Genomic DNA, 27007 nt, shown 5'->3' on the forward strand with positions numbered 1-27007 from the left:
CAAAATCCCGTTGTTTTATTAGATGCAGTCACGGCTGGCAATGTGCCTACGCAGTTGGCTGGAAAAAATTATAATGGTTTTGATTTTACCTGGAATGCCATACACATTAATAAAGGGCGGATTTTCACTCATTTTTAACAAATTTGGAGTATATTTATTTGGAATTTCTTGAATATGTTCCACTCGTCGTGAAAGAATATATTTCCAGCAAGATGGTGCACCACCCAGTGGCGGCTCCTCAGAGGAGGCAGGGGAGGCTGAGCCTCCTCTGTTTTTTGGAGCTGAGCTTCCTCTAATTTTTTCGATGAAAGAATTTGTATTTTTGTAGACATTTGTTACTTTTCAGGATATTTTGTTTGATTTAATTTACTTTCATCATATATCAGGTCAAAATGTCGAAAAAAAATTATATTTGCGCCCTTACAATCATAATTCAGACCGCTCCGCGTTTGGCTTCAGCGGTAGAAGCTAGCCTCCGCCGAGAATGCATCTTGCTATTGAGACCGTAGACCTTGACGCATCGTCATTGAGTACTGCATTGGCTACAACGTCGATCAGGGTGCCGCTTCAGGCCGCTAGCCTCCGGCTAGTTTATCTCTTTTCAGATCAAGTCGCACGGATAATTTTATCTCTTTCTTATTAATTGGCGCCATCGGGTGTAAATAGGAAAAACATTGAGGTGGTTTCGCGTGCTCCCTATTCAGTGGTGAGTGGTGTTTAGTACCTACGTAAAGCCTAAGGTGTTTTTTGTATCATTTATTTGCATTTTATTTCTGATCGTTAAAAACAGTTGGTACAGTAAAACCTGTCTATGCCGGAATCGCGCGGGTCCAGAATTTTGATCCGTCTTAAACAGGGTTCCGGCTTTTACAGGAAACCCGCCTATGACGGAAAGTAAACCTCTATAAAACGGAAAACAATTTTTATTAAATTGAATAATTATTTGAAACAGCCGTTTATTATTCTTTGCTTCTTCGGCCATTGAGATATATTTTCAATACTTATTCTCAACTGCAAAGGGTTTTTTTTTCTTTTTTTTTTTTTCGCTCACCACTTTGCCATTCTTCTCTAATTTATTTTATGTTTTATAATTGCTTTTTTTGCAACCCAACTTGTTGGCAAAGTTCTTTAACACTCAAATTTTGCGGCTCGTGTACATTAATTAAATCCATTTTGCTGTTGTTGTTGGTCTTGTTTTGGGCCATTGCGAACACACATACAACCAGGAGACACACTAATCAAATAAGAATTGAAAACAGTGACTTTGTGTTGACAAAAAATGCACCTGCAGGTCTACGAATTGAATTACATGTTTTTCGCAGAAATCATCAATTTTGGTCTCGCTTCCGTTTTACACAGAATTGGGTGCATGTATTTTGACACGTTGGGACTTACAAACATTTTCCGTTTCCATGTTATGCAGTTTCCGGCTTATACGGACCAAAATACATTAAATTGGGTATTTGAAAAAACGGGACTGCGGAAAATTTCCGCGATGAGCAGTTTTCCGCCTTCTACAGAGTCCGGCATAGACAGGTTTCACTGTATTATCGGCATATTAATATTATTTATCGAGAATGAGCAACGAAAATAATTCAGTCTCATGTGCAGATACGTAAATTATCTATTAAAAAATTAATTTAGTAGCTTTGATTGTGATAAAAAGATCGCTATAAAACAAAAGGGGAGACCAGCACCACCACTCCCATTAATGGTAATGACAGGTAAAAAGCAAAACAGAGCATTTCATGAAAATAATTATAACAAAACTAAATGGTTAACGCCTTCGGTTTTAAGAAACAAATTATACTGTTGGAATTGTGTATTATTCACAAGTGATAAATCTTCCGTTTGGGATAAAACAGGCTATAATAATTTACAAAATTTGTCAAGAGCTATAGAAAGGCATGAAAAATCACATCTACTACTTTAGATTCCGCTCATAAGAGGGATATTGAGAACTATAACCAGACAGTTGGTGAAAATAGGGCAATTTTGAAAAGACTAATCAATGCAATAGTTTATTTATCTATCAACGCAGGAGTGTTCTTCTCGTGGGCATGATAAAAAAATATTCAGATAATGAAAGATATAAAAAGTAGTGCTTTTCAAATTTGAGCCTCCTCTGAAGAAAACTTCACGAGCCGCCACTGGCACCACCACATAACGCGCGAATAATACAGATTAATTGGGACACCCGGTATACTTGCCTACAACCAAAATGAAAAGGCATTTGCCCCAGAATCCGCTCTTTACACATCATTGTCGCTTTTTAATTCATTAAGATTTGTCAATCTTCATTGAGAAATCCACACTCCGGCCCTGACCTCCGCCGCCGAGATAAATTTACCCACGCGGTCCATCAAAGCATACTGCGTTTATTTTCTCAATTGATTTATTATCGCCGATATTAGATTTTTATTTGTTATCATTGAAAAATCCAGTCTATTGTGTCTGGGTTGGTGGTCGTGCCAGGACCGGACTGGCCACTCGTCGTTTTTTCGTTTGCAAAGTGGATAAACTTGTACACATTATTCAGACGAGTTGTTAAGTGGGACGAAACGTCTGCTACTGAGATAAAGATAATATCCTGTCAGCAAATGTAAGGTTGCAAAAGTTGTGAATTATCAATGGCTGTGATTATTTTCATTGAGGTTCTGGACATGACGATCTATGTAGAGATTTTTTGTTGCGAAATGGCTCAGCGGGATACGAAATTTAAGAGCACTGGTGGTAATAATTAACAACAACAAAGCAACGACGTAATAATTAGAAATGTAATGAATGATGCGGGAAAAGGGGTTAGTGTTTTCTAACTGTACAGAAATTTTTTTCTTTGTAATTGGTCACGTAATAAGTTGTGTCATCCTGTCGGTGACCAAAAGCGACGAGGCGGCTTTTTACAACGTTCTAACGGCATTTTAAGACACAATTAACGCGTGTTGTTTTAATTTAATTAATGAATTGCAGTGGAATGTGCAGGAACCCAATGGGCAGGTGTTGACCGCTGGCGTTTTCGCTTTATTTATAACCGGTAATTAGAATATAATACCTCTGTTGTTGTGTTATAACAACATGTAAATAATACGACAAACATGTGGTTTTAGAATTTAAAATAATGGCGAACCATCGGAAATGGAAGTGCTTTTACTAGTCGGCATTAATTAACCAAGTTTAATTGTTGCTTGAAAATTATCCGATTTGTTTCGGAATTTTGAAAGAGTGGTTTTCTGTTTATTTCATTTTTTTTTTCTCCACTAGTTATAGGCACTTGTTGATGGTTTTTTGGCACTAAAACGGGTGTCTGCGTCTGCTTTGATATATGTTACAAAATGAAACAAAAAAAAATCAAAATTTTTTAAATTGTCTTCTTAATTCCAGTTTGTTTCAAAATTTTATTTTATTTAAAAGAAGTCCAGCCAAAACCTACTGAAGATTGCGTCTTTATATTAATTTGGTATTGGTTGTGCTTCAGGAGTGAGCAAAATGCAGTGGAAATAATTTTGCAGATTATTTTAAATGTTGTTTTACGTAAAGTGCAAAAAACTGAAACTATTCAATTTAGGTTTATTATATGGTTTGTATGTTATTCGAGAGTGTTAAGAAGTGATCATTCTATAAAAGTCGCATATAATTTTAATAGGTCACAAGTTAATGGCATCACAAACAAATGAAAACGTCAAAGAAACACATTCATTTGCTCGTTACGAGTATAAAATATTATTAGTTTATGTTATCGAATTTGTGTCAGACGCAGTTTCCGTACTGTAACTGCGATAAATTACTATTAATTTTTTGAAAAATGATGAATGAAAGTTTTTAAGGGAACTGCCAATTACGTTTTTCCTTACCTCCTGAAAATTATTAAATTTGTCTTATACATGTACCTACACAATGTACGAAAGTAAAATTAATTAAAATCAATGAAAATTCCTGCGCACTTAATTGCAAAAGACAAATTTAATTACACCAAGAGTTCAATGCGTCAAAGAAAACAGTCTCCCTTTTCAATTTTGTAACTTCGGTTTAATTAGTTGATCTTAAACTTTGCAAAATGAGTTTGTCGTGACGCTCTTGTGCTGAACAACATTATAAGACAAGAAATTCAATAATAATAAATTCACTTATAGTTATGCTGGACTCTTCACAACTACCATACTTATAACCATGAGTCTGACCCTGTAACAAAGCTACAACCATGGAAAAAGGCACAAATGTCGTGTTTTCGGAATTTTTGAAACTTTAAAAGAAAAGTTATTTCTTGCTCTAGCCGAACCACTTGCTTGACGTTTGCGTGCTGAAAAATAACATAAATAACACTTTTCAAGATTCAGACCACTAATGCCAGAGCTACATCTGAATCTGAAGCGGTTCAGGTCCGTTTAAATGTATCTTAAAAACCTGGAAACCTTTGTTCAACTCCTCTCTAGTAAATGATGATGTCCAATATTTTTCTTCTTTAGAAATGCCACTAGTTTCTTGAATTGATACATTTATTAATACCATTATTTAAGTTTATGTTACATTTAAGCATAGAATAAGGCTTCCAGGAGACTTCAGTCTTCTCTGAACAAAATAAGCCACCAGTTGTTTCAGTTGTCATTATTTTCTTTTTACACAACCCTTTTTTGAAGCTTGCATACATTTTCTCGTACCTTCCCTTCGATTTTCTTGGAATTGAAGACTGATAACTGGTCTCATAAGTTTCCTCTATTTCTAGATCAATTTCGGAATCGTCTATCTCGACCACTAGACTACAGAATCTTTTGCTATTCCAGTCAAAGTTTACAAATTTTATGTTCATGCAGTATTTGATGAAACTGATAATCACAAAATTATTAAAAATTGGATTTGTTTATTCGGTTTCCAATGCTTTTCTAACAAAATAAATATAAGGAATTTTAGATAACAGAAACCATTCCGTATATTTTGAAAATGTTTTTGTCCAAAATGTCAAATTAATTTAATCTACTTGTGTGAACTGCGCTCTCCGTGACCTGTACTTTAGCAGCACACAAATATTTTTATTTTAACTTATCGGGGGTTGTCAAAAAATAAATAAAATTCTCAAGATTTTTTTTATTAGGTACTTCAAGGGCGGGGGAAGTTCTGTCTAAATAACTTCGGACTATTTTTTTCAAAAAAAAGATCCACTTAATTACCCTGAAATTCGTAGAATAGAGTAACAATGTGAATCTTTGTCGAGGAATACGCTGGAACATTTATCCAGAATGGATTCTGCTTCAGGGACGAGGAGAGTTCGATGAATAATTTTTTGACGCGTCCTTCAGGATTCAACAATATATGTATTAACCTTAGAACTGATTGCAAGGCATCGGTTCTTGTATTTTTATTTATCGACATTTGGTAGCTTCTACAACACGAAAAAGTAGATCTCCCAATTGTCTGTTTGTTGATCGGGTGGCAGTTTTATTAGACAGATAACAATGGTACTAATAATTCTGAAAATGAATTTATATTTAAAAAATGTATTCCTTCCAACTTTGTGGTTTAATCCACCTGGAAAAAATTGGTCGAAAGCAATTTCCTTGAAATATAATCGGATAAATCCAGTTCTTTAAAAAATATATAAGCTTTGATTTACGATTTTCGTTTCGTGATAACCTCTGTAAAGTAGCGGCTTAAATAACGCCCCCGTAATCCCTGCGCCGTGCGGACAATGTAAAATATATTTAAAGCACGTAACTAACGGGATAAAATGTCCTTCAGCACTAGGTAATCTGAACCTCAAGTGTGTTTTTTAAGTTTATACATGGAAATAATCTCACGTAGAAATTAGTTTGATTTGAATGAGTTGGTCTTCTCAAAACACAGGACTAAAATTATTATTTAAACCACAATAGAACAAAATGTTCTAAATATTAGAATTCAAGTTATATTATCATTATTACATAAAAACGTGCTTATTTTCAGATTTTCAAGAAAATGGGGTGACTCGTTCTTAATTTGACCAATTAAAAATTTGTAATAACGTCATCAACACTTTTGCAAGGACGCGTATATCAATTTAGATTGGTGCAGTGTAATACTAATAATAACAGTATTGTACTCCCAAAATTTTGTGGGAAAATCGAGTGAGCCGTCTCTGATTTAATCAATAAAATAAATTGCCTCATTCATCAATTTTTTTGAGTCACTCTGTATAAGCAAATCTAAAAAATATGAAGGTAATAATTTACAAGTATAGATTGATCATATTTTGCAAATTCTGAGACGGCACCATGAATTTTTAGGGGTTGATAAACAGACACATTTTACTTAAAAATTTTACCATACTTACAGTAACTCCAAAACGTCTGCAATATTTCAAAGTATTTAGTTTTTCAATTCTTGATTTAATCAATAATTTACTCAATCATTAATTTTTTTGAGACACCTCGTATAAGCAATTCTAAAGTGTGAATGCAGTGAATCATCATTTATTCAGGATTTATTCAGCAAAATTTTGAGGGGACGTCATCAATTTCTGGGGGGGGGGACACACGAGCAAAAATACATATTGATAAAAAATTTACCATGCTTATGATAACTTTAAAACATCTCCAAGATTTCAAAGCATTAGGTTTTGTAGTTCACAGACTCATCATATTTTGTACAATTTAGATAGGATTTATTCGACAAAATTTTGAGCTGACGTCATCAATTTTTTGGAGGGGATAAGTGACTATATTTTGATTATTACATTTATCATACTTATCAGAACTGTTAAACATCTGCAAGATTTCAAGCATTCAGTTTTGCAGGTTCAAAATTAAATTGTATTTTGTTCTTGGGTTAAATATATATTATTATTAAATTGCAAAATATTGTTTTATAATTTTGATTTTTGAAATCATAAACTACATGTGTAGGACTATGTTATTTCATACAATTTAAAACCCATTTACTATGTACAATTTTGAAGCGACGTCATCGCATTATTGGTGGGGATGATTAGACAAATTTTGGTTGGCGTTTTACCATCTACATGATATTCCTAATATAAATACAAAATTTGACAACAATCGGACAGACTGACAGACAGATGGATAGACAGACGGAAACGGGAGACTTATTTCTTCGTACTCTAGAGGTGATGAAAGGTCGAGAGAAGTTAACTGAAGCCATATTTGTATTGACTAAATCAGAAATCGCTTTTCTCATTTTCCTGAAATTCTAGAAGCATTTCTGTTATTACTTGTATTATACATGAAAAATTGGAAAAGCCAAATTTTATAGTTTTACCGAAGTAACGGCATAAATAATTTTAGATTAATATTTAGCAAAATAACAATATTAATTGGAATAAAATTAAAAAAAAATTAAAGTTGTCTAAAGCCAAATTTTTTGAGAAAATTTCCAATAAGATTAATAGATACTTCCTAGTACTATATGTGCATAATGTGCAATTTTAGACATCTGGACAACGTTACTATTGTGCCCTAATGATTTTAAACCAGAAAATTTAATTTTGGGCATTTAAAGCATAAAATAATTTAAAAGTACTTCTTGATATTAACAAATCCACTACAACAAAACTAAAAGTTATTGATAAATGCACCAATGAGTTTTTGAGAAAAACAATTTGAGCAACATTTAGGAATTTTCAGAAACATAAATAAATAAATAAAAAGTATAAAATTTCATTCCAACTATGACTTGACCTGACCTGAATATTCCTGCGCTTGTAAAAATTTTAATTTTAAGAAAAATGTTTTTAAATAATACTTTAACACATACAACACTAATTGGTCATTTATTTAGACAAAATTTGGTTTAAGATTTTTTCGACAGAACTTCTCTCGCCTCTGAAATACACCACCTGATATCCAGCTTTTTTGAAAAATTGTAAAATTTGATTTTACAAGTTTTATATTTTTATGATAACCCCTAGAGGTTAAAATACAAATGTGTGTGTAGTGTTAAAGTAAAGGGAAAGAAGTATGCGATTCGTATGTTTCAAATGAGTTTTTAAATACTTATAATAATAATAATAGTAGTAGTACTTCATTTCCAAATTTTTTGGAAAAATGAGATGAGCCGTTCTTAATTTGATCAATAAAAAAAATTGCCTCATTCATTAATTTACAGTAGTGATAAATTTTGAGATGATTTTTGGGGGACAAATCAAGACGGATTCATAATTCATACGTGTTATTTTAAGATGACGTCATCACTGTATTGGTGGGGATACACGATATTCCTAAAATACGTATAAAATTTGACAACAATGGGTTCAGTAGTTTCGGAAGTTCTCTGTATAATAAAAATCGACACAGATTGCAAAAGGCAGACATACAGACGAAAACCTATTCTTTCATACTCTTGGAATCATGAAACTACGAGAAAACATAAAAGTAGCTGTTCGCCGGATGGACTCACTAACAAAATAGAGTTTGGGTAATATGTAATAAGTTCTTAAAACAAATTGTCACATGGAAAAATTTTATGTAATCTCATGCCTTGTTAGTATTCATACAAACTCAAATATATTGTTAATGTCAAAATGTTCTATTCTATTTCTCACTCTGATCTAATTCCAAAAATTGTATATCCTTCTAGATTCAGAGACCGTGTGAATTTTAAGCCAAATGCCTCTATTCTGGACAGTATATAATAAAAATTTTCCTCAAACCACAAATCCCATCTGAAATATGTTGGTTTCCCGAAAAATATGTGCCTTCGCATTAATGCACGCATGCTCGTAAATTATTTCTGAGTTTTCAGAAATCCAGAAACTAGATTTAACGCAAACAAATAAAATTGGAATTGCGTACTAAGAATAAACTCCGTATGTAAAATCTTCCGCTCCAAAGCCGATGCGTGTAAATTTGCATAAGTGAATAATTAGCACGCAAATAAAACTTAAATATAGGTCAAGTTAATTTCTTATGTGGTAATAATTCACGCAATATTCCGTATGTGTATATTTCATCCAAATGTGACAAACTATTAATTATTTGACGACCACGCATGAAGATCGCGTCACAAAACAACGCCTTGAAGTAAAGAAACCGACTCTTGTTTAGAAGGACTTTGAAGTTCATAAATTGCCCGTAATTCAGAGACTTTGCGGCGTCTGTAATTATCCCGTTGAGAAGATGTGTTCTCGCCTAGATAATATTAGACCCTTTTTCCAAAAAAATCTCAGGTGGTATTCGTAATAACTTTAGTCACGTTAGCACCCTATCTACAATCTTATTGATATATAGACCGACAACAAGTAACGTCTGTGCTAACTTTAGCTCTTTGGCAAATCTACAATTAAAACACTTCCACTTGAATACCGTTTTGTAATAGCGCTTGACATTTTCGAGCCCTTGAAAGCACACTTGTTCTAATAAAATCCCAGTTCTCACTTTACCGCCTGAATCATCGTTTAGTTTTAACAGCAATGCCATAACAATTAGATATTAACGGAACAATTTGTACACGCGCTGCTTCTAATTGCATTAACCCATTAAGAGCCTATCTATCTAGAAGACAAATCCCATTTGCTGCGGCTACCTTTTTAAGTTTTCAACCATGCGTTAAGAATAAACGTAAACGAGCTGTCATCCGAGTTTCATCTCATGTGGGGGCGAATAACGCTGATAGGTGCTATTTTTGGAATGGTATATTGACTTTGGGTTTAGGTGGTTATTTGGAGAGGTTCTAATAAAGGACTCTGCGGCACGATTATTCTAATTTTAGCACTCGATTAAATGCAGCTATGTGTGTAATTAAAACGATGGTAATTATGGTTATTAAGACTATCCTTTCAAATGGCATAATTGCAACTGCGTTTATCTTAATCGACGTAGTGTTGGATGTGTAGAACTGTTGATTACGTAGGTTGTGATTACACAAGGTGGTTTGTTATCTGTTCCGAGATGTGATGATCTTGGCCTTCAGTTTCCTGTTCTGTGGGTAGTATTCTTTTAGTTGCCATTTTCAAGGTAAATTGATACAGTTGTTGGTGTTCAGATATAAAATTGTGTCTATAACCATTACGGTTTGGATCGTGGGGTGAAAAAAGATGATTTCTCATAAATTTTAATGTGGTTATGTTTAATTCAACTATGTTTTGATAATATAAATACATTTGTATCTCATAAATTGCATTAACAGTCGATATTTCATAAATGCTATGACATTCTATAAATAAAAAGGATTGAGGAGACTGGTAAATATGTTATTAAAATTAATTGATAAAATATTAAATTTGTATTAGTAATTTGTGTAAAACTTAATAAGTTGTTTTCTATTGAACTAAATATGTAGTTCTTTTTGTTTTGCTGATGGTACTGATTCATTTCAAAACCTGAATGAAGCTGACCGGTTCTAAATCACTATAATTATTGTATTACAAATGTTTTCTGCACTAAAACAATCACTGATATCATAATATTAGCGTTTATTGTACAAGATGTCATTTACTTTAGTCGTGAGGTTTAACTGATTATCATAACTAACTTACGATGATGCAACTGCCAGAAGCTAAATTTAAATGATCAATCAATATACATTTTCTTATCAATTAACATTTGTCAGAAATTTGTCTTTGGTCATTTTACAGTTAGATTTTGCAAAATTCGGTGATTTAGTGAGTGATGAATGGTAGTTGATTACTACATAACACTGACCTACATTCGAAAATTTGAGAAATGTAATTTCCTTGTGGATGTACCTGTTTTTAAATACTATCTACTGATAAATAGTAACCCAGTTTCACTAACATTTTAGTGCAAGTTGCATATTCATATAGATTTTAAAAATGTCTATTTTATTAAAGATATTGTCTGTGGAACCCCCAGGGGACTAGTATTGTCCACTCCAAATCACATTTTTGTTGTTACATTTTTTAAGCTAAATATTAATATTCAACTTTGTTGAAAATTTTAATACTTCTAACTGATTTATTAGTTAAGGTAATTAGGAAGTTACTTCAGTTTTTCCGAAAATTTTATTTTTTGACGTACGGCGTCTGTTTTTTAAACGACTAATTCATTAAAAACATTTGTATTTCACATTTAATTAAGTAGTTTAATCAATAAAATTGAAACTCGGACTGAGGAGACTTTTAGAACTGGATGTCTGAAAAAAAGAAAAAGCAGAATTGAAAGCCACATTTTTCTGTTCGTAGCTCTTCAGCTTTTGGGTTCCTCTGTTCATTTTCCGATCCCGTTATTCCCCTTCTCTATTCCCTCTTCTTCCAACTTCTTCCTCTTTCATCACGTCGCTTCCTACACTTCTGTTTTCTTCTCATTCTCTTTACCTCTTATTTCTCTCTCGTCCTTCTTCCTACTTCTTTCTGCTCTTTCCTTTTCTCTTTTTACTTCCTCGTTATCTCTGTCCATCTTCCTTTTTATTATTCCTCCTATTTTTCATGCTATCTTCGTTTTGCGTTTCTCCTCATCCCCTTTATTACTCTTATCGCCTTCCCTTTTCCTCGTTCTTTCACTCCCGTACTCCCCTTTCTCTCTCCATATGTCTCCTGTATTTTCCTTACTGAATCCACTTCTTCTTTATTTCTTTTCTTGTGGTTTTCTTCCTTTAGTTCTCTGTTTTTCTCCTTCTTCCTCCTTTCTCCCCCCTATCGTATTTGACGGAAAGTAATTCACCATTCGACATTGAAATATTGTTGTTTCTGTCCCTCCCCTCTCTCTGTATTCATCTTCCTATTTTCTTATTTCCCTTCTCTGCTCTTTTAACTTTCCAAACGCAAGCTGAGGAAGTATTGTAATGGCTCGTTTCATATTTTCTGGACGTGTCTTAACCCTTCCCTTCTTTGTTCCTTCTTCCTCTTCCTTGTTCTTCTTTTCCGTGCTGTTTTTTCCTTTTATCTGTGTATTTATTCCGCTTCCACTGCTTTCTCCTTCTAACAGTTTTCCTTCTCCCCTTCCCTTACACCTCCGTCTCCTTTATTCTTGACTGCCCTTCCTACTCTTTCTCTCTCTCTCCCTGCCTTTGATTACTCTCTCCTCTTTCTTCGCCCTTCTCTCTCCATCTTCCTTCTTTCTTGATCTTCTTTTCTTTCCAATTTTATTTTCTCCTGTCTCTTTCTTCCTCCTTCCTTCTATTCGTTTTTCCTCATTTTTCACATTCTTCTCGCATTTCATTCCCTTGCTACTATGTTTCTGTTCACGTGTCCTCTGTATCTCCGCTTCTTCCACTTCCTTCTCTTTCCCCTTCACGTCTCTTTCCCTCTTCTCTGTTCCCCCGTCGCCTACTTTTTCTTCCAGCGTTCTCTCTTTCCCTTTCTCTTCTGCTCGTCTTCTTCATCTCCCTCCTTTTCCTTGGCATTTCTCCCTTTTCGTTCCCTGTTTCTCTGTTTTTTTCTCCCTTTTCTCTCCTATCTCTTTATATTCATCTTTTTATTGCCCAATTCCCCTTCTCTGCTCCCTCTTCCCTTTATTTTTCTTTTTTCTGATGCTCTCTCTTCCTTTTATCCATCTTCCTATCCCTCTTCCCTGCTCCCTCTTACTTCCAGTTCCGTCCCCTGCTCTCTCCATCACTTTTCTTCTCTTTCTTTCCCTCGGTTTTTTCCTCCTAAAAATATTGAATATGCATGGATAATAATAAAATTTACTATGAATTTGCTATATATATATTATGTGTAAATAAATATGAAACATATTATACAGGAAGGCACCTACCAGTTCAAACCACTTGGGGCTTGCATATACAGGGTGGTCACTATTAGAGATAAAAAAAGAGTAAAGTTGAACTAGTTTTAATTTTAGTGGAACACTCTGTATATTTTTAGATACGCTTATTGACCTCATTGTTGACTTTATGACCATGATTTTTTCTTGAAATTCCGATGCGACGTTGCTACGTTATTTCAATTTTCTTGATTTTTTTACATCACAAAAAATCACAACAGGAATATTGTAATAGTCTATGTTACATTTTACGGAGAGATATTGGTTGTGGTCAGTGTTGGGCATTATCTAGATAAAGTATCTAGGTACATATTTGGTTATCTATTATCTGTATCTAGATAAAATTAAATTTAAGCACAAAATATCTGTATCTAGATAAAAAATATATGTCACAGATACACTTTACTTTATTACTTCCCGAGCGTAAGCAAAGGAAGTATTGTTATCGAGTCCGTCGGCCGACTCTCTACTTTTACGTTTTCTCGATCTTTCATGACCCTTAGAAGACGAAGAAATAGGTCTCCCATTTCCGTCTGTCCGTCTGTCCGTCTGTCCGTCCGTCTGTCCGTCTGTCGGCCGTCCCGGATTTTTATTCGACAGATAATCTCCGAAAGTACTGGACCGATTGTTGTGAAATTTTGTAGTTATATTAGGAAAACCATGTAGATGGTAAAACGCTAACCAAAATTTGTCTAATCATCCGCACCACTAATGTGATGACGTCACTTCAAAATTGTACATAGTAAATGGGTTTTAAATTGTATAAAATAATATAGTCCTAAACAAGTAGTTTACGACTCCGAATTGAGTTTTTACCCGAAACGTCCAGATTTTTGGAAAAAAAATCAAAATTATAAAACAACATTTTGCAATTTAATTTTGAATCTGCTAATCTGAATGTTTTGAAATGTTGCAGATGTTTTAAGGCTATAAAGAGCATCATAAATCTTTACTCAAAATATATTTGGTTATCCCCTCAAAAAACTTGATGACGTCAGCTCAAAAGTTTGCCAAATAAATCCTATGTAAAATGTACAAAATATGATGAGTCTGTGCTTGTGATATCTCACTCCATTCATATTTCTTGGATTTGCATATACAGGGTAACTCAAAAAAATTAATGAATGCGTAAATTTATTTTACTGATTTACTCAGGAACTACAAAACCGAATGCTTTGAAATCTTGAAGGTGTTTTAAAGTTATCATAAGCATGGTAAGTGTTTGATCAAAATGTATTTGCTCATCCCCTCTAAAACATTTATGACGTCACCACAAAATTTTGGTAAATAAATCCTATCTAAAATGTACAAAATATGATGAGTCTTTTCTTGTGATTTATCATTCCATTCATAGTTTTTGGATTTGCATATACAGGGTGACCCAAAAAAATTAATGAATGGGTAAATGTATTTTATTGATTTAATCAGGAACTCCAGAACCGAATGTTTTGAAATCTTGCAAATGTTTTAAGGTTGTAAAGAGCATAATAAATTTTTAGTCAAAATATATTTGGTTATCTTCTACAAAAAACTGATGACGCCAGCTCAAAAGTTTGCCGAATAAATCCTATCTAGAATATACAAAATATGATGAGTCTGTACTTGTAATTTATCGTTCCATTCATATTTTTTGAATTTGCATATACCTGGGGACTTCAAAAAAAATAATGAAATCTACTGCGAAAAAAAAACATAATAGACATGCAGTCGTCACGTTTCCGACAGCGAGGGAAGTACTGTCTAAACTCTTTAGACCAATTTTTTTTTATTTATTTTTTTATTGTGATAAAGTTTGTAGCTATTTAACTCAAAACAACCTATACTATAATAAAAGTGACAGTTTAAAAAACCGTTGGAACACTCTGTATATAATGCAACAACTATATTCCTTGAACTGAGTTAAGAGTTATCCTTTAAGACAGGTTTTATATACTTGTAAAAAATACGTAATATTTTATATTGTAAAATAATTTCTTGACCGATGTACATTTATCCAGCTGTGATTAGATTGTTAATGTCATACTTAGAGTATGAGGTCATGAAATGAAATGAGCATTTAATAAAATCACGTAACGTTGCAACTTGACAAGGCCATAACAATAATTGCTAATGCACAGATTCAGCACCCAATAAACTCCAAAAATTGGTGCCAGTTACAAAACAGGAAACACCGGATTAAACCGGAAGTGCATTTCTAATGTTAATGCCTCGCCACCTGGAAATAAACGTGAAATTTAGCGGTCCGCTCTATTTACTAAGTGCAACTTCCCAAACATCACCTATCAAGTTTGCTTTGACAGGATACGTCAAAATATAAACACGTTCGTGCAACCGTTAATTTGTTCCACGACCACTGGATCTAGAAATCTGACAGAATTAGACCACATGACTGAGTCACACGCACCGACTGTATAAACAAATTAATTTACATGTTGTTAATCGAAAAAATAAAAATAAAACAACGCAGAAAAAATCGCTTCCTTAAAAGGCTGTACGAGCTGTTAGTCCGACTCAAACGGTTGTGCAACCACTGAATGTGAACTGCAATTCATCGCAACATGTGCGCGCTCAAACAGCTTAATTTTGATTTTTTGCCAGAGAAAATCCGGGGTTTGTTAGTAAGATATTCACTTGCACTTTCTCTCCGCTCGTGCATATATTTGATGATAGTAAAACTGTTGTAGTAATCCGCCTTCGCCATAAATAAATGCAAATAGCTTGATTCATGTGTCATAAACAGAAATAATGGAGCGTGGGTGCGCGATTTCGATTTTTAAACACCAATAATGAAAGTAGAGACGAAGTAGTAAAATTACACTAGTCGACAAATTGAGGCTTTATTGGCACATTATTTTTTTCATCGTGTAGATTTTTACTTCCCGAATTTAATGAGAAAAATTAACCAGGAAGTCGGTTAACGATTTTATTAAACAGGAGTGATTGTTAAACAAACGCTAACTAAAATTGTCTGATCATCCCATCCAAGAGTCTGATGACATCATCTCAAAATTTTACCTAGTAAGGCTGATTATTATTAATTCGTCAAAAAATACGACTCTATGATTACAAAAATTGTGTCGCCTAGTATTTTAAACGAAGTATTCGTGGGAATTTTCCAATCAGACAATGATTGTTGAAAAAACATTCGGTGGGCAGGATGCGGAAAATATAATAACAATAAATAATATGGATATGATGATAGTAAAAGTTTTGTCGTATTATTACGGAAATTGCAGAGGCGTTCGCATTTTTCGTTTTATGGATCATTGCAAATATTTATGTTTTTGCTGGAAGTCATGGCTTTATTTCGTTTTTATTGTTTTTGTTTAAAAATAAACATTTTGTTTTTCTGTGGCTAAAATGTGTGATGAATGATTTTTCTGTGATCTAGTTAGAAACAGCTATTATTATCATCGTATTGATCATTATCTCGGTGATGACATATTTTATTTCGTGTATACAAATTAAGTGGGATATTATCGGTTGTAAATATTTTTAAGTAACAGCTTATTAGGTCGAGAAATAAAATTTATGTTTAGAAAATATTGTTTTATATTTTTATATTGTTTATTTTAAATTGTTCTCATTTAACAAAAAAGGAAATTAATTTGGAAATAAGATACTTAATTTGCACTGGCATTTCTGTGACGGCATCGTCGCTGTATCAGTGAAACATCTTTGCAACTTCGCTACCGTGACTAAACGTATTGCACTGCATTTCCTGTTGTTTCCGCATTAATTATCCTTATCGCGGGAAAGGACCAATCCCACTTCTGATGTGAGAAGAATGTTTAAAACAAAGTTAATTAACACTATAACGAGCTTCGCATACCTATTTATACCTCTTTAAGTGGTATAAGAGCCCTTTCACACTTCTTCGATCCGAGCCAAGACGTTGCCAATTTTAGCCCCCAAGGTCAATAAATGAATCGCACATCGACTACAGTGCGATGTAGAATATTGTAGTATGAATTGTAATTTTTGTACTACAAAGTCTATGCTGAAAAGCTGAATGAATTTGAATGGGGATGGCTCATTAAAAATTTTACAACAAGCTATAGTGGTGGAAATGCCACAGATACAACTTTTCCTCTTTCTATCTTATGCACTTTGTGTGAGACAGAAAATTACCAAATTATTTGTATTGATGAGGTGGTTACTTGTTAAACTCGATATTAATCTTAATATTAAAGAAAAAACTTTAAGAATTTAAATAATTTATTAGTAGGCATTGCTACATGTGTTTCGGTACGCAGTACCGTCTTCAGGAGGAAGAGAAACTCTAAGTATATTGTTTTTATTTTCCAGAGGTTATCATACAAAAATTAAAATTTCGCAAAATCAAATTTTATAAATTATCCAAGAAGTGATATTTGCTGTGCGCTTTGAGGACGGAGGAAAGATCTGTGAAAATAATTTTTGACCATTTTTTTCTTCTTCGTTTCTCTTCTACCTTTTTCTTCTTCCTCATGCATTCCTTTCCCCTTATCCATGTTCATATTCTACTTCTCTAGTCCCCTTATTTCCATTTCCTTCTCCTGCTCCCCTTCTCTCCTCCTTCTCACTTCTCTTCCTATTCGTTTTTCACACCCCTACATATTACTTCGCTCCCCGCTTTTTTCTCTTGTTTTGCTTTCCTTCCAGTCATTCTTTCTTTCTTTTTCTCTATCTTGATTCTTCTCCGCACTCGTCCCTCCTCCTTGCTTCCCCTTACTTTTCCTTCACCGGTCCTTTTCTCATCCTTCTTTCACCCCCTTACTTCGTGTGTCCTCTGTATCGGCTCTTCCTCCTTTTCCTTCTCTTTAGTCCCTCCTGTCTTTTTGCTCCTTCTTTCTCTCTCTCCCGCTCTTTTACCCTTTCCCTCTCTTTTAATTTTTTCCTCTTCCTTTTGGTTTTCCTTTTCTTTCGCATTTCTCACTTTTCTTGCACTGTTTTTCCTCTTCTTCTTTCCTTTCCCCCATATCTTATTCTGGTTGAAAAATATTTTCTGTACTGCGATGTTTGACACAAAATAATTCATTTTTTCGCCATTGAAACAACTTCTTATCACCCTATTCACTTCCTCTGTTTCTTCTTCGTCTTATTTTTCTTTTTTCTCATGGCCCCCTTTTATCCGTTTTCTTATCCTGCTTCTCCTGCTTCCTCCCTCTTGGTCTTCCTTCTTTCTTCCCGTTCCACCTTTTTCTCCTCTATTCTTTACTGCCCATCCTGCTCTTTCTCTCTCCCCCTGCTTTTTATTGTTCTCTTCTCTTTCTTCACCCTCCTCTGTACCTGTTCCTTTCCTTTCTCTTTCCGCATTCTCCCACCTCTCCCTCCTCTTTTTCTCCCCATCATACATCCTTAACTTCTTCCTCCATCTGCTCTTCTTTTCATTTTTCTTTTTCTCCTGTTTCTTCCTCCTTCCCTCTACTCGTTTTTCTTCTTCTTTCCCCTCACTGTTATTTCACCTTTTCTTTTTCTCATTCTTCTCGTTTCATTCTGCTCTACTTATAAGAAGAAATTCCTCAAAAGAGTTGGCAAAGAAAAAAACCGTGCATGGTTAATCACAAAAAAGATAGATTATATTGAAACAGCGATGAAATATTAGATTTGGAATATTGTGCTCAATGGACTGCCCGAAAAATTGTATAATTTAGATCATTATGCTCAAGAACATGGACATTGTGTCCTAAGACTTCCGCCATACCACTGTCATTTTAAGTGAAATGGTATGGTCGGGATGTAAACGAAAGGACGATAAAAGTATTCCAAAAACTAATACTTCTCCTGTTGATGACTGAAAACTTTGGAAAACGTAATAAACTAAGTTTCCAATATACAGTGGGAAAATAATATTAAGTACACGAAAAAAATCAGATTCGGTATGGCAAACGGAAAAGATCCTGGACAATTGTGAAACAAATCAAGTCATTATCAATATTAATTTCGCTTCAGATGATAATGATATTGCAGATGATGACAGTAATGTTAATGATTTAGAGTCGCGTTAAAAATTAATTAAAGAATAAAATTTATAATTATTCAATTATATAACAATGTGTTATCATAGTAGTTTGCACAAGGTTATTTCCACGACTTTATTTAGATAAAATTATTGTTTATAAATTATTGCTCTTGTTTTTCCTTGATCCTTCTCACTAGCGTCCTTCACACTGGCCTTCCAAGGCTTTTGTCCTCCACATTTCGACTTTGATGTTTCAAAATTTTTCATCCCACTGTTATACCATCTTGTTTTTGGCCTTCATTTCTTCTTGTTTCCGATTGGTCTTCTGTAAAGTACCATTTTTGGCATTCTTTCTCTACTTATCCTCTCTATGTCTCCAACTAGTTCAATCTTTGCAGTTTAGCGAACCTATTTATTATGCTTAGTTCTTTGTACAAAGTTTTAATTTCCCTCTTTATTCTTCTTCTCCATCTCTCCTCAGTTTTTATTCTTCCATATTTATTTATGTATTTTCCTTTTCCACCTCTCTAAAATTGCCTCAGCTGATTTCTTTGGGTAAGTTACTGTACATTCGTTTAATGATTGTCTGGTGTATTATTCCTTTTGTTTCTTTTTAATAGGTATTTAGAGCTCATTAGCATGGACATACTATCATATTTTTGATTTCCTCTCGCTAACAACCTGTTCTTTATTTCCAAATTGTTACTAGGTCGTCCGAAAGCTCTAATACCAGATTTTCAATGTTTTTAGAATACCAGTTCTCATAACTACTTCTAGAAGTAGGTCTATTTTTTGGGCTAGTCGTTCGGCAAATTTTCTTCATCCCATACTTTTTTCCTTTTCCCCTTATTTTTTAACAGCATAGTTAGAATTTCACTGTTCCCGGGCTTCTTGTTATTTTTCATTCTCTTAATTATAATTTTCAGTTCATCATTACTTGGAGGTTCTATCGTTTTTATATCTTCCTTATTACCTTGGTGTTCTATTTCTCTTCTACCCTATTCAAAGAGATATTCCATCCATTTTTGCGTAATTTTTACGAGTTCACATACCAATTCTCCTTCTCTTGCTCTGTTTTGATAAAGTTATTTTTGTCACACTCTATTATTCGCTTCTTGATAAAATGATCTTATCTTTGTTTGCAATTTGTCTTCTATCATTTGTACCTTCTTTTCGTTGTGTTGTCTTTTCTTTGCTATGCATTCTACTTTTACCAGGTGATTTATATTTTGCCTTTTTTTTTTAATATACATAGTATATATTTTGAACAACATGATACTCAAAAACGTGTTTTTAATTCCTTGTAAAGAAATAAGTATTTTGCAGTTAAGCTCCGCCCCTTGGTTCTCGGCGAATAAAAAAAAATCATCACAATTGCGATAGGGCGGGTGGGCGGGCTTACTTTGTGCCTTTTTGTTTTAATATGTGTAGACTTCCTTTCACAACACGAAACTTAAAACATGTTTAAAATGAAAATTTGTATAAGGAAATATGGATATTTTCTCGCCAAAATATACCATTTTAACCATGTTTTTTGTTTCTTGTTGTGAAAAATGGCAGTGTATATGAAGAAAACAAAAGGCATAATATAAGCCCCGCCCACCCGCCCTATCTCAATTCTAATGATTTTTTTCTATTCCTCGTGAGCCGAGGGGCGGAGTTTAATTGTAAAATCCTTATTTTTCTACGAGAAATTACCTTATGAATTATGTTCTTATGTAATCGTGTTATACGAAGAAAACACACATGTGTCTAATAGATTTATTTCTGAAAATCCATTACATACTGAAGTAATTCTTTAGCTAAAAACTAACTTCTCTTTAAAATTTTCTCCAGACCTAGAAAACATTTAACATTAATCATTTAAATTAATCTTATCTAAGAGTTGCAAAATTTTGGAATAGACTTTTTCGTTACGGTAGCGCCCATGAGAAAAATCCAGATGATTGAAACCTTCTACCATCAGTTTCCTATAGACGGTCGTATTTTTTGGCAACGTGTTGTATAATTTTTCAGCTGCCTAAAAACCTCATTCCTGCTGAAGTGTTAAATTGGTATTAGTGACTTACAGAGGGACATTCTATGTTTTTAATAATTTCCAGCGGGTACGGCGTTGGTTCCTTGTCACCATATAATAGTAAGTTTCTTTCTTCCCCATAGTCATACCTTCGAAATTTCCCATCCACAGCGTACACTCGATAATAATGGTAGCTAATTTTTAAAGGATATTCAGATCCACATGCTCGGATGAACATATTTATTAAATCCTAGAATTGTCAGTCAAATAAGGTTTTAAAAGGTACTAATCTTACTGGCTCCATGTCATACTTGGAAAACCCAAAAAACAAATTCGGGAAATATAAGTAGTGTCTTTTCTTATAATAATAATTTAATTAAACTTCTTAGAGGATGCGTCATTTACCAAAATCAGCCTTATCTTAGAAGGTACTAGCCCCACCCACCCACCCTCTGTTTTTTTAGAGGCTCTGTGATTTGCCAAAATTGATCATAGATTAACAAGTACTAACCTCGCCCACCCGCCATGTGTTTCTTAAAGGGATCTCATTTGCCAAAATCAGTCTTATCCAAGCAGGTACTAGCCCCGCACACCCACCCTCTCTTTTTTTAGAGGGTTTGTCGTTTGCCAAAATGAGTCTTATCCTAGCTGGTAGCTGCTAAGATAAGACTGATTTTGGCTAATGAGATGTCTCTAACAAAAAAGAGGGCGGGTGGGCGGGGTTATAACTTGCTAAAATAAGATTGATTTTGGCAAATGACATACCTTCTAAGAAAAGAGAGTGGGCAGGCCTAGTAGGTGCTAAGATAAAACTGATTCTAGAAGATACTAGCCCCGCCCACCCGCCCCCTCCTGGCATTTTTCACTTTGTTTTCTATGCGATAGTCCTAAAATTCAAAGCAAAATTCTGCTAGACGAAACGTTGTTTTCAAAAGGTAAAAACGGTAAGATAACGTTAACGGTTTTTGTTGAAATTTTAATAATTTCTTCCATGGCTGTCCCCATATCGGATCCGACAATATGAACAAAATGGCTCAATTCCTTCGAGGTGTTCGGAATTTTATGGAAATCAGTGTATATTCTTACAGTATTGATATTGATATATACAGGGCTTTTATAAATGATTCTAAGGGCGTGTTGGCCATGGATTTCGCTGAAATTATACCCGTGAGGGTATACTTAGTATTTGTTGAGAAATCTTGTACCAAATAGTATACCGAAAAAATTAGAATTAGCACTTTTTTATTTTTTTTTAACAGCCTACGTTCTATTAGTTCCAATTTCTACTCTACGAGAGAACATATAATTAACCGCGCCCACCCACACCGCCTCCATTTCAGTGATTCATTTTATCTAGTCTCAATGAAAGGTGGATATTATACAGAAGAGAAATAAAATCGTTAGAATGAGGACAGAGCTAGTGGGCAAAAGTAGTAATTATCTGCTGCGGTAAGACTGAATTTGGTAAATGTATACCCTTTAAAAAAATAAAGGGTGGGCGGGTGGGGCTAGTACTTGCTAAGATAAGACCAATGGTGGCAGATGACATAATCTCTAACAAAATAAAGGGCGGGTGGGCGGGGCTAGTATTTGCTGAGAGACTAATTTTTGCAAATGACTTATCTTGTAAAAACATAGAAGAAGGATAGATTGGGCTAGAAGTTGCCAAGATAAGACTAAACAATATTAAGACGAGTCACTAGAATGGAGAGGGGGTGGGTGAGCGGGGCTATTGTTTGTTTTTGAAATCGGCACGTCAAGATCTATAACCCTGAATTTTTTGAAAGTTTTTAGACGAGTTTTCTCAAAATGAAATTTTCCGCTGTGTATGTATATAGATCCCAACCTAACCACGCCCACCCGCCCCGCCCCCATTTCAGTGATTCATTTAATCTGCTTTCAATGAAAATTGTCTTATAGTGAACAGAAATAAAATCGTTAGAATGAGAACAGGGCGGGTGGGCGGGGCTAATACTTACTAAGACAAGACTGATTGTGGCCAATGACATAACTTCTAAGAAAATAGAGGGCGGGTGGGCGGGGCTAATATTTACCAAAATAAGACTAATTTTGATAAATGACTAAACGATATTGGGAGTAGTCAGTGGAAATGTCAAACTTAACCCCACCCACCCACCCGTTTTTTAATTTGTTTCTTCTGAAATAAAAATGAACAGGGCGGGTGGGCGGGGCTAGTACTTGCTAAAATAAGGCTAATTTTGGTGAATGATATACCTTCCAAGAAAATAGAAGGCGGAGCTAGTATTTGTTGAGATATTTTTGTAAATGATTGAATAATATTAGGAGTAGTTCCTGGAATGAAGACGGGGTGGGTGGGCGGGGCTATTGCTTTTTTTATAAAAGGCTGAAAAAATCAAACTTAACCCCGCCCGCCCACGCGTTCTTTAAATTTTTTGTTCTGAAATAAAAAATAAATCTTGTAGCAAATAGTATACCGCAAAAATATGACGATTAACAGGAGGAAATTGTTGATGATTTGAGACGACATAGGTCGAACACTAACAAAACTCGATGTTTTTATATTTCCCTATTAAAATGGGTATAAGTAATACACGCGTGACACCAAAAGATGTGGAAAGAGATTATATTTTGTAAAAAAGTTCACAAATACCACTGGCATAAATTGGGTTTTACGAAGTTGTTTTTCTTTATTCTTGTTAAGGAAAGTTTTAAACCAAATTTCAAAACCTTAAAGTGATATTTATAGATTTTAGTTTAACAAATAACAGAATATCACGAATATCAACCAAATCCCAGTCTTATTATTCAGAGAAATGCACAATGCAAGTCACAGAAAAATACATCTCAAAGTCCTTAAAATAGAAATGAACCAGGTATAACAATCCCAACAGAAAAACAAAACAATACTTTTGAGTTAAAAGTAATTGTAAAAATAATTGAATTATTTAGAGACTACTTAGAGAAAAAGTTACTCAAACTCTATCACAATGGCCGAAATTTGTTTAACCTAATTTTAAACATAATGCCATAAAGAACAGCTGAAACATCGTTATCTGAGCACGTCTGACATTCGCATATTTTATAATTAAATCCGCCATGTTCGGTAGGCGAATACGCGTCAGATGTGACGACGACTGGAACTAAATACGTATTAAGTATGACGGTCGAGCAAACGCAGCTGGTATCTAACGTATTTAATTAAAAATAAATAAAATTATAACGTCATGGTTATAGCCATGATCGGATATGATCTTTAAATGTGTATGCTATAATATATTATCATCTACCACAACATACACGAACTCAAAGTACTACTATAGTATCCATCACAAAATCTCGTGCGAAGCATCTATTTGATCAAACTGATGCCATAAATTTTCCGATTTTAAATCTTAGATCGCACAAGACTTGATAATGCGATATGTAGTTTCCATAAAACCTCCTAATTGCATCAAGTTCTGCACGATTTCCCCCATCACGCTCAGAATCCGCAAAGACACCTATTAGAGCTCGTCCATCTCGCATTTATCAGATCATCATAAATCGCAGAAATTACAGTTCATGGGACATGACAAAGATAGATGATAATCACTAAGCCCAGACGGTTTATTTATGGCAATGGATACAAAAGAACAATGCCGGCTATATTTTCATGCTCGCAAATGCACAAACGTGAAGTATTTTAAGTGCAAACCTTCGTACGATCCGCTAAAATAGAAATCAAAATTCTTTCCGCTTCCAGACAGTAGACACTAGCCCGATAAATTTCCTTTATGGCCCATTAACCCCAACAATTCACTTAATTAATGTGATATTACGATGCATTAAACGATCAATTCTGCTCCGGTTATTCTGCTGGTGACGAATTAAGCGAATTTTCTTCCACTGGGTGGATCCACTTGTGTGGGTTAATAATGTGTTCGTAGAAGCTTTTCTTCTGCAATTAGCAGTCATTGGAGTCGCAGTGAAGTAGTAAAATGTTAAACTAAATACTTTATTTTATTGTTGTTTTATTTCATTAAATGTAATGGCATTTAATGTCGCATAGTAGGGTGTAACGTATGATTGTAACAAAAGTTTCAGAAACAATTGCTCTTTAAATACAATTGTTTCATTTTGATCTTGCAACGATTAAATAAAGTGAACTTTGCTCTCTCTTGCAGTGTGTCATTTGTGCCAAACTGGTTGTAAACAATAACAAAAATAATTCAATTACTAATTGATGTCTGTAACTTGTTTAGGCAATTAGATGAATCCAAAACTATTGAGTGATTGCATGAGTGTACATATCACTTAGATCTTATAGAAAATAGTAAAAGTGTGTAATAATACTATTTTTCTATAAGTGTGTCAATCATAATCCAATTTTTTTAAGCTTTTTCGCTGTGTTTAACACCTAATAGGTAGGCCACCAATAATCAAGTCAGAGATAGATTTGCTATCTACCGCAATGAAAAATCCATTGACATTGAATAATTCAGTAAAAATACTTATGTTGAAACAGATTTTAGACAGAATCGGGAGCCTGCATTTGAATTAAATACGGAATGTTCGTCAAAGTTTATTTACTTAAGTAGCATTAAATTTGCAACTGTCATATAAAAAATGGTGTAATTTATTTAACTTGTACAAGACACAATTAAAATAATATAGAAAAATATTTTTTATCAAACGAACAAAAGTTTACTCGTTCCATTTCCGATTAAAAAATTTTCTGTGTTGTGTTAAAACGGCTCTTAAATTAAACACTATTTAAAACGTTAAAAATGGCAAATACATTTTTGGAATATTTCTATATTTTTTTTATTAATGACTGAAATGATGCGTAACTAAAATTACAGCGATCGGAAATTTTACCGACATAATATGTCAGAGAAAGTTTCAAGTACATCTTTCATCGTAAAAATATATTTATTTGTATTATTAACATCAATGCAGCGGCAGCGCAATTATGAGCTTTCATTTCAGCTGAAATTTCTCTTATTTTTAGCCTAGTTTATGTTCAGCACTCTTAAATTTCATTGGATTCTCCAATGGTGGGCGGGGCTAGCATTTGATAAGATAAAACTAATTTTGGCAATTTTGACACTTTCGTCCAGGTTTCAACTATTTTCGAAAATAATCCAGAGTCTGGTCAGTTCTTTTTTTACTTTTTTTCATATCCTAGATTCTATTAGTTGTCACTCCCACTCGACAGAAAAATATAATTAGCCCCACCCACCCACCCATGTCTCCTTTTCAGTGATTGATTTTATTCAATCTGAATAAAATTAATGATCCTATACTGAAAAAAAAATAAAATTAGCCGTTAGAATGAGAAGAGGGCGGGTGGACGGGGCTAGTGCTTGCTAAGATAAGACTGATTTTGGCAGATGGCATACATCGTAAGAAAATAGAGGGCGGGTGGGCGGGGCTAGCATTTGATAAAATACAACTGATTTTGGCACTTTTGACATTTTCGTCCATTTTTCGACTATTTTCGAAAATTATCCAGAGTCTGGTCAGGTCTTTTTTAATTTTTTTCACATCCTAGATTCTATTAGTTTCCACTCCCACTCGATACAAGGACATAATTAGCCCCGCCCACCCACCCTGCCTCCTTTTCATTGATCGATTTTATTCGATCTGAATAAAATTAATGATCATATACTGAACAGAAATAAAATTTGCCGTTAGAATGAGAAGAGGACGGGTGGGCGGGGCTCGTGCTTGCTAAGATAAGACTGATTTTGGCAGATGACATACATCGCAGGAAAATAGAGGGCGGGTGGGCGGGGCTAGCATTTGATAAGATAAAACTGATTTTGGCACTTGACATTTTCGTCCATTTTTCGACTATTTTCGAAAATTATACAGAGTCTGGTCAGGTCTTTTTTTATTTTTTTCACATCCTAGATTCTATTAGTCTCCACTCCCCTCGATACAAGGACATAATTAGCCCCGCCCACCCACCCTGTCTCCTTTTCATTGATCGATTTTATTCGATCTGAATAAAATTAATGATCATATACTGAACAGAAATAAAATTTGCCGTTAGAATGAGAAGAGGACGGGTGGGCGGGGCTCGTGCTTGCTAAGATAAGACTGATTTTGGCAGATGACATACATCGCAGGAAAATAGAGGGCGGGTGGGCGGGGCTAGCATTTGATAAGATAAAACTGATTTTGGCACTTGACATTTTCGTCCATTTTTCGACTATTTTCGAAAATTATACAGAGTCTGGTCAGGTCTTTTTTTATTTTTTTCACATCCTAGATTCTATTAGTCTCCACTCCCACTCGATACAAGGATATAATTAGCCCCGCCCACCCACCCTGTCTCCTTTTCATTGATCGATTTTATTCGATCTGAATAAAATTAATGATCATATACTGAACAGAAATAAAATTAGCCGTTAGAATGAGAAGAGGGCGGGT

General features: G+C 34.2%; 3 protein-coding genes across 4 annotated transcripts in view; 1 reads left to right on the forward strand and 2 right to left on the reverse strand.

Moving 5' to 3' along the window:
- The window catches only part of LOC135130307 (uncharacterized), a 90693-nt gene that overhangs the window by 42224 nt on the left and 21462 nt on the right, over window positions 1-27007 (forward strand). The window contains exon 1 of one of the 2 annotated variants that reach the window (XM_064057673.1): window positions 9850-9938. The exons of the other annotated variant lie outside the window; for it this stretch is intronic. The gene's annotated coding sequence lies outside the window, so the exon portion shown is untranslated. Of the gene's footprint in view, window positions 1-9849; window positions 9939-27007 lie in introns of those variants that run through there. 2 annotated transcript variants of the gene reach the window in all.
- Window positions 11372-17140, reverse strand: LOC135129888 (uncharacterized). The gene is made up of 5 exons (XM_064057159.1): window positions 17101-17140; window positions 12639-12678; window positions 12364-12531; window positions 11958-12255; window positions 11372-11575 (listed from the first exon to the last, which is right to left on the reverse strand). Exons 1-5 carry the CDS (start codon window positions 17138-17140, stop codon window positions 11372-11374), a joined length of 750 nt encoding a protein of 249 aa, XP_063913229.1.
- On the reverse strand, window positions 17728-18829 carry LOC135129889 (uncharacterized). The gene is made up of 2 exons (XM_064057160.1): window positions 18786-18829; window positions 17728-18082 (listed from the first exon to the last, which is right to left on the reverse strand). Exons 1-2 carry the CDS (start codon window positions 18827-18829, stop codon window positions 17728-17730), a joined length of 399 nt encoding a protein of 132 aa, XP_063913230.1.

This window comes from Zophobas morio, unplaced genomic scaffold (genome assembly GCF_036711695.1).
Source record: "Zophobas morio isolate AGI-343-1 ecotype UQ-CSIRO unplaced genomic scaffold, CSIRO_AGI_Zmor_V1 ptg000017l, whole genome shotgun sequence".
NCBI classification, from domain to species: domain Eukaryota; kingdom Metazoa; phylum Arthropoda; class Insecta; order Coleoptera; family Tenebrionidae; genus Zophobas; species Zophobas morio.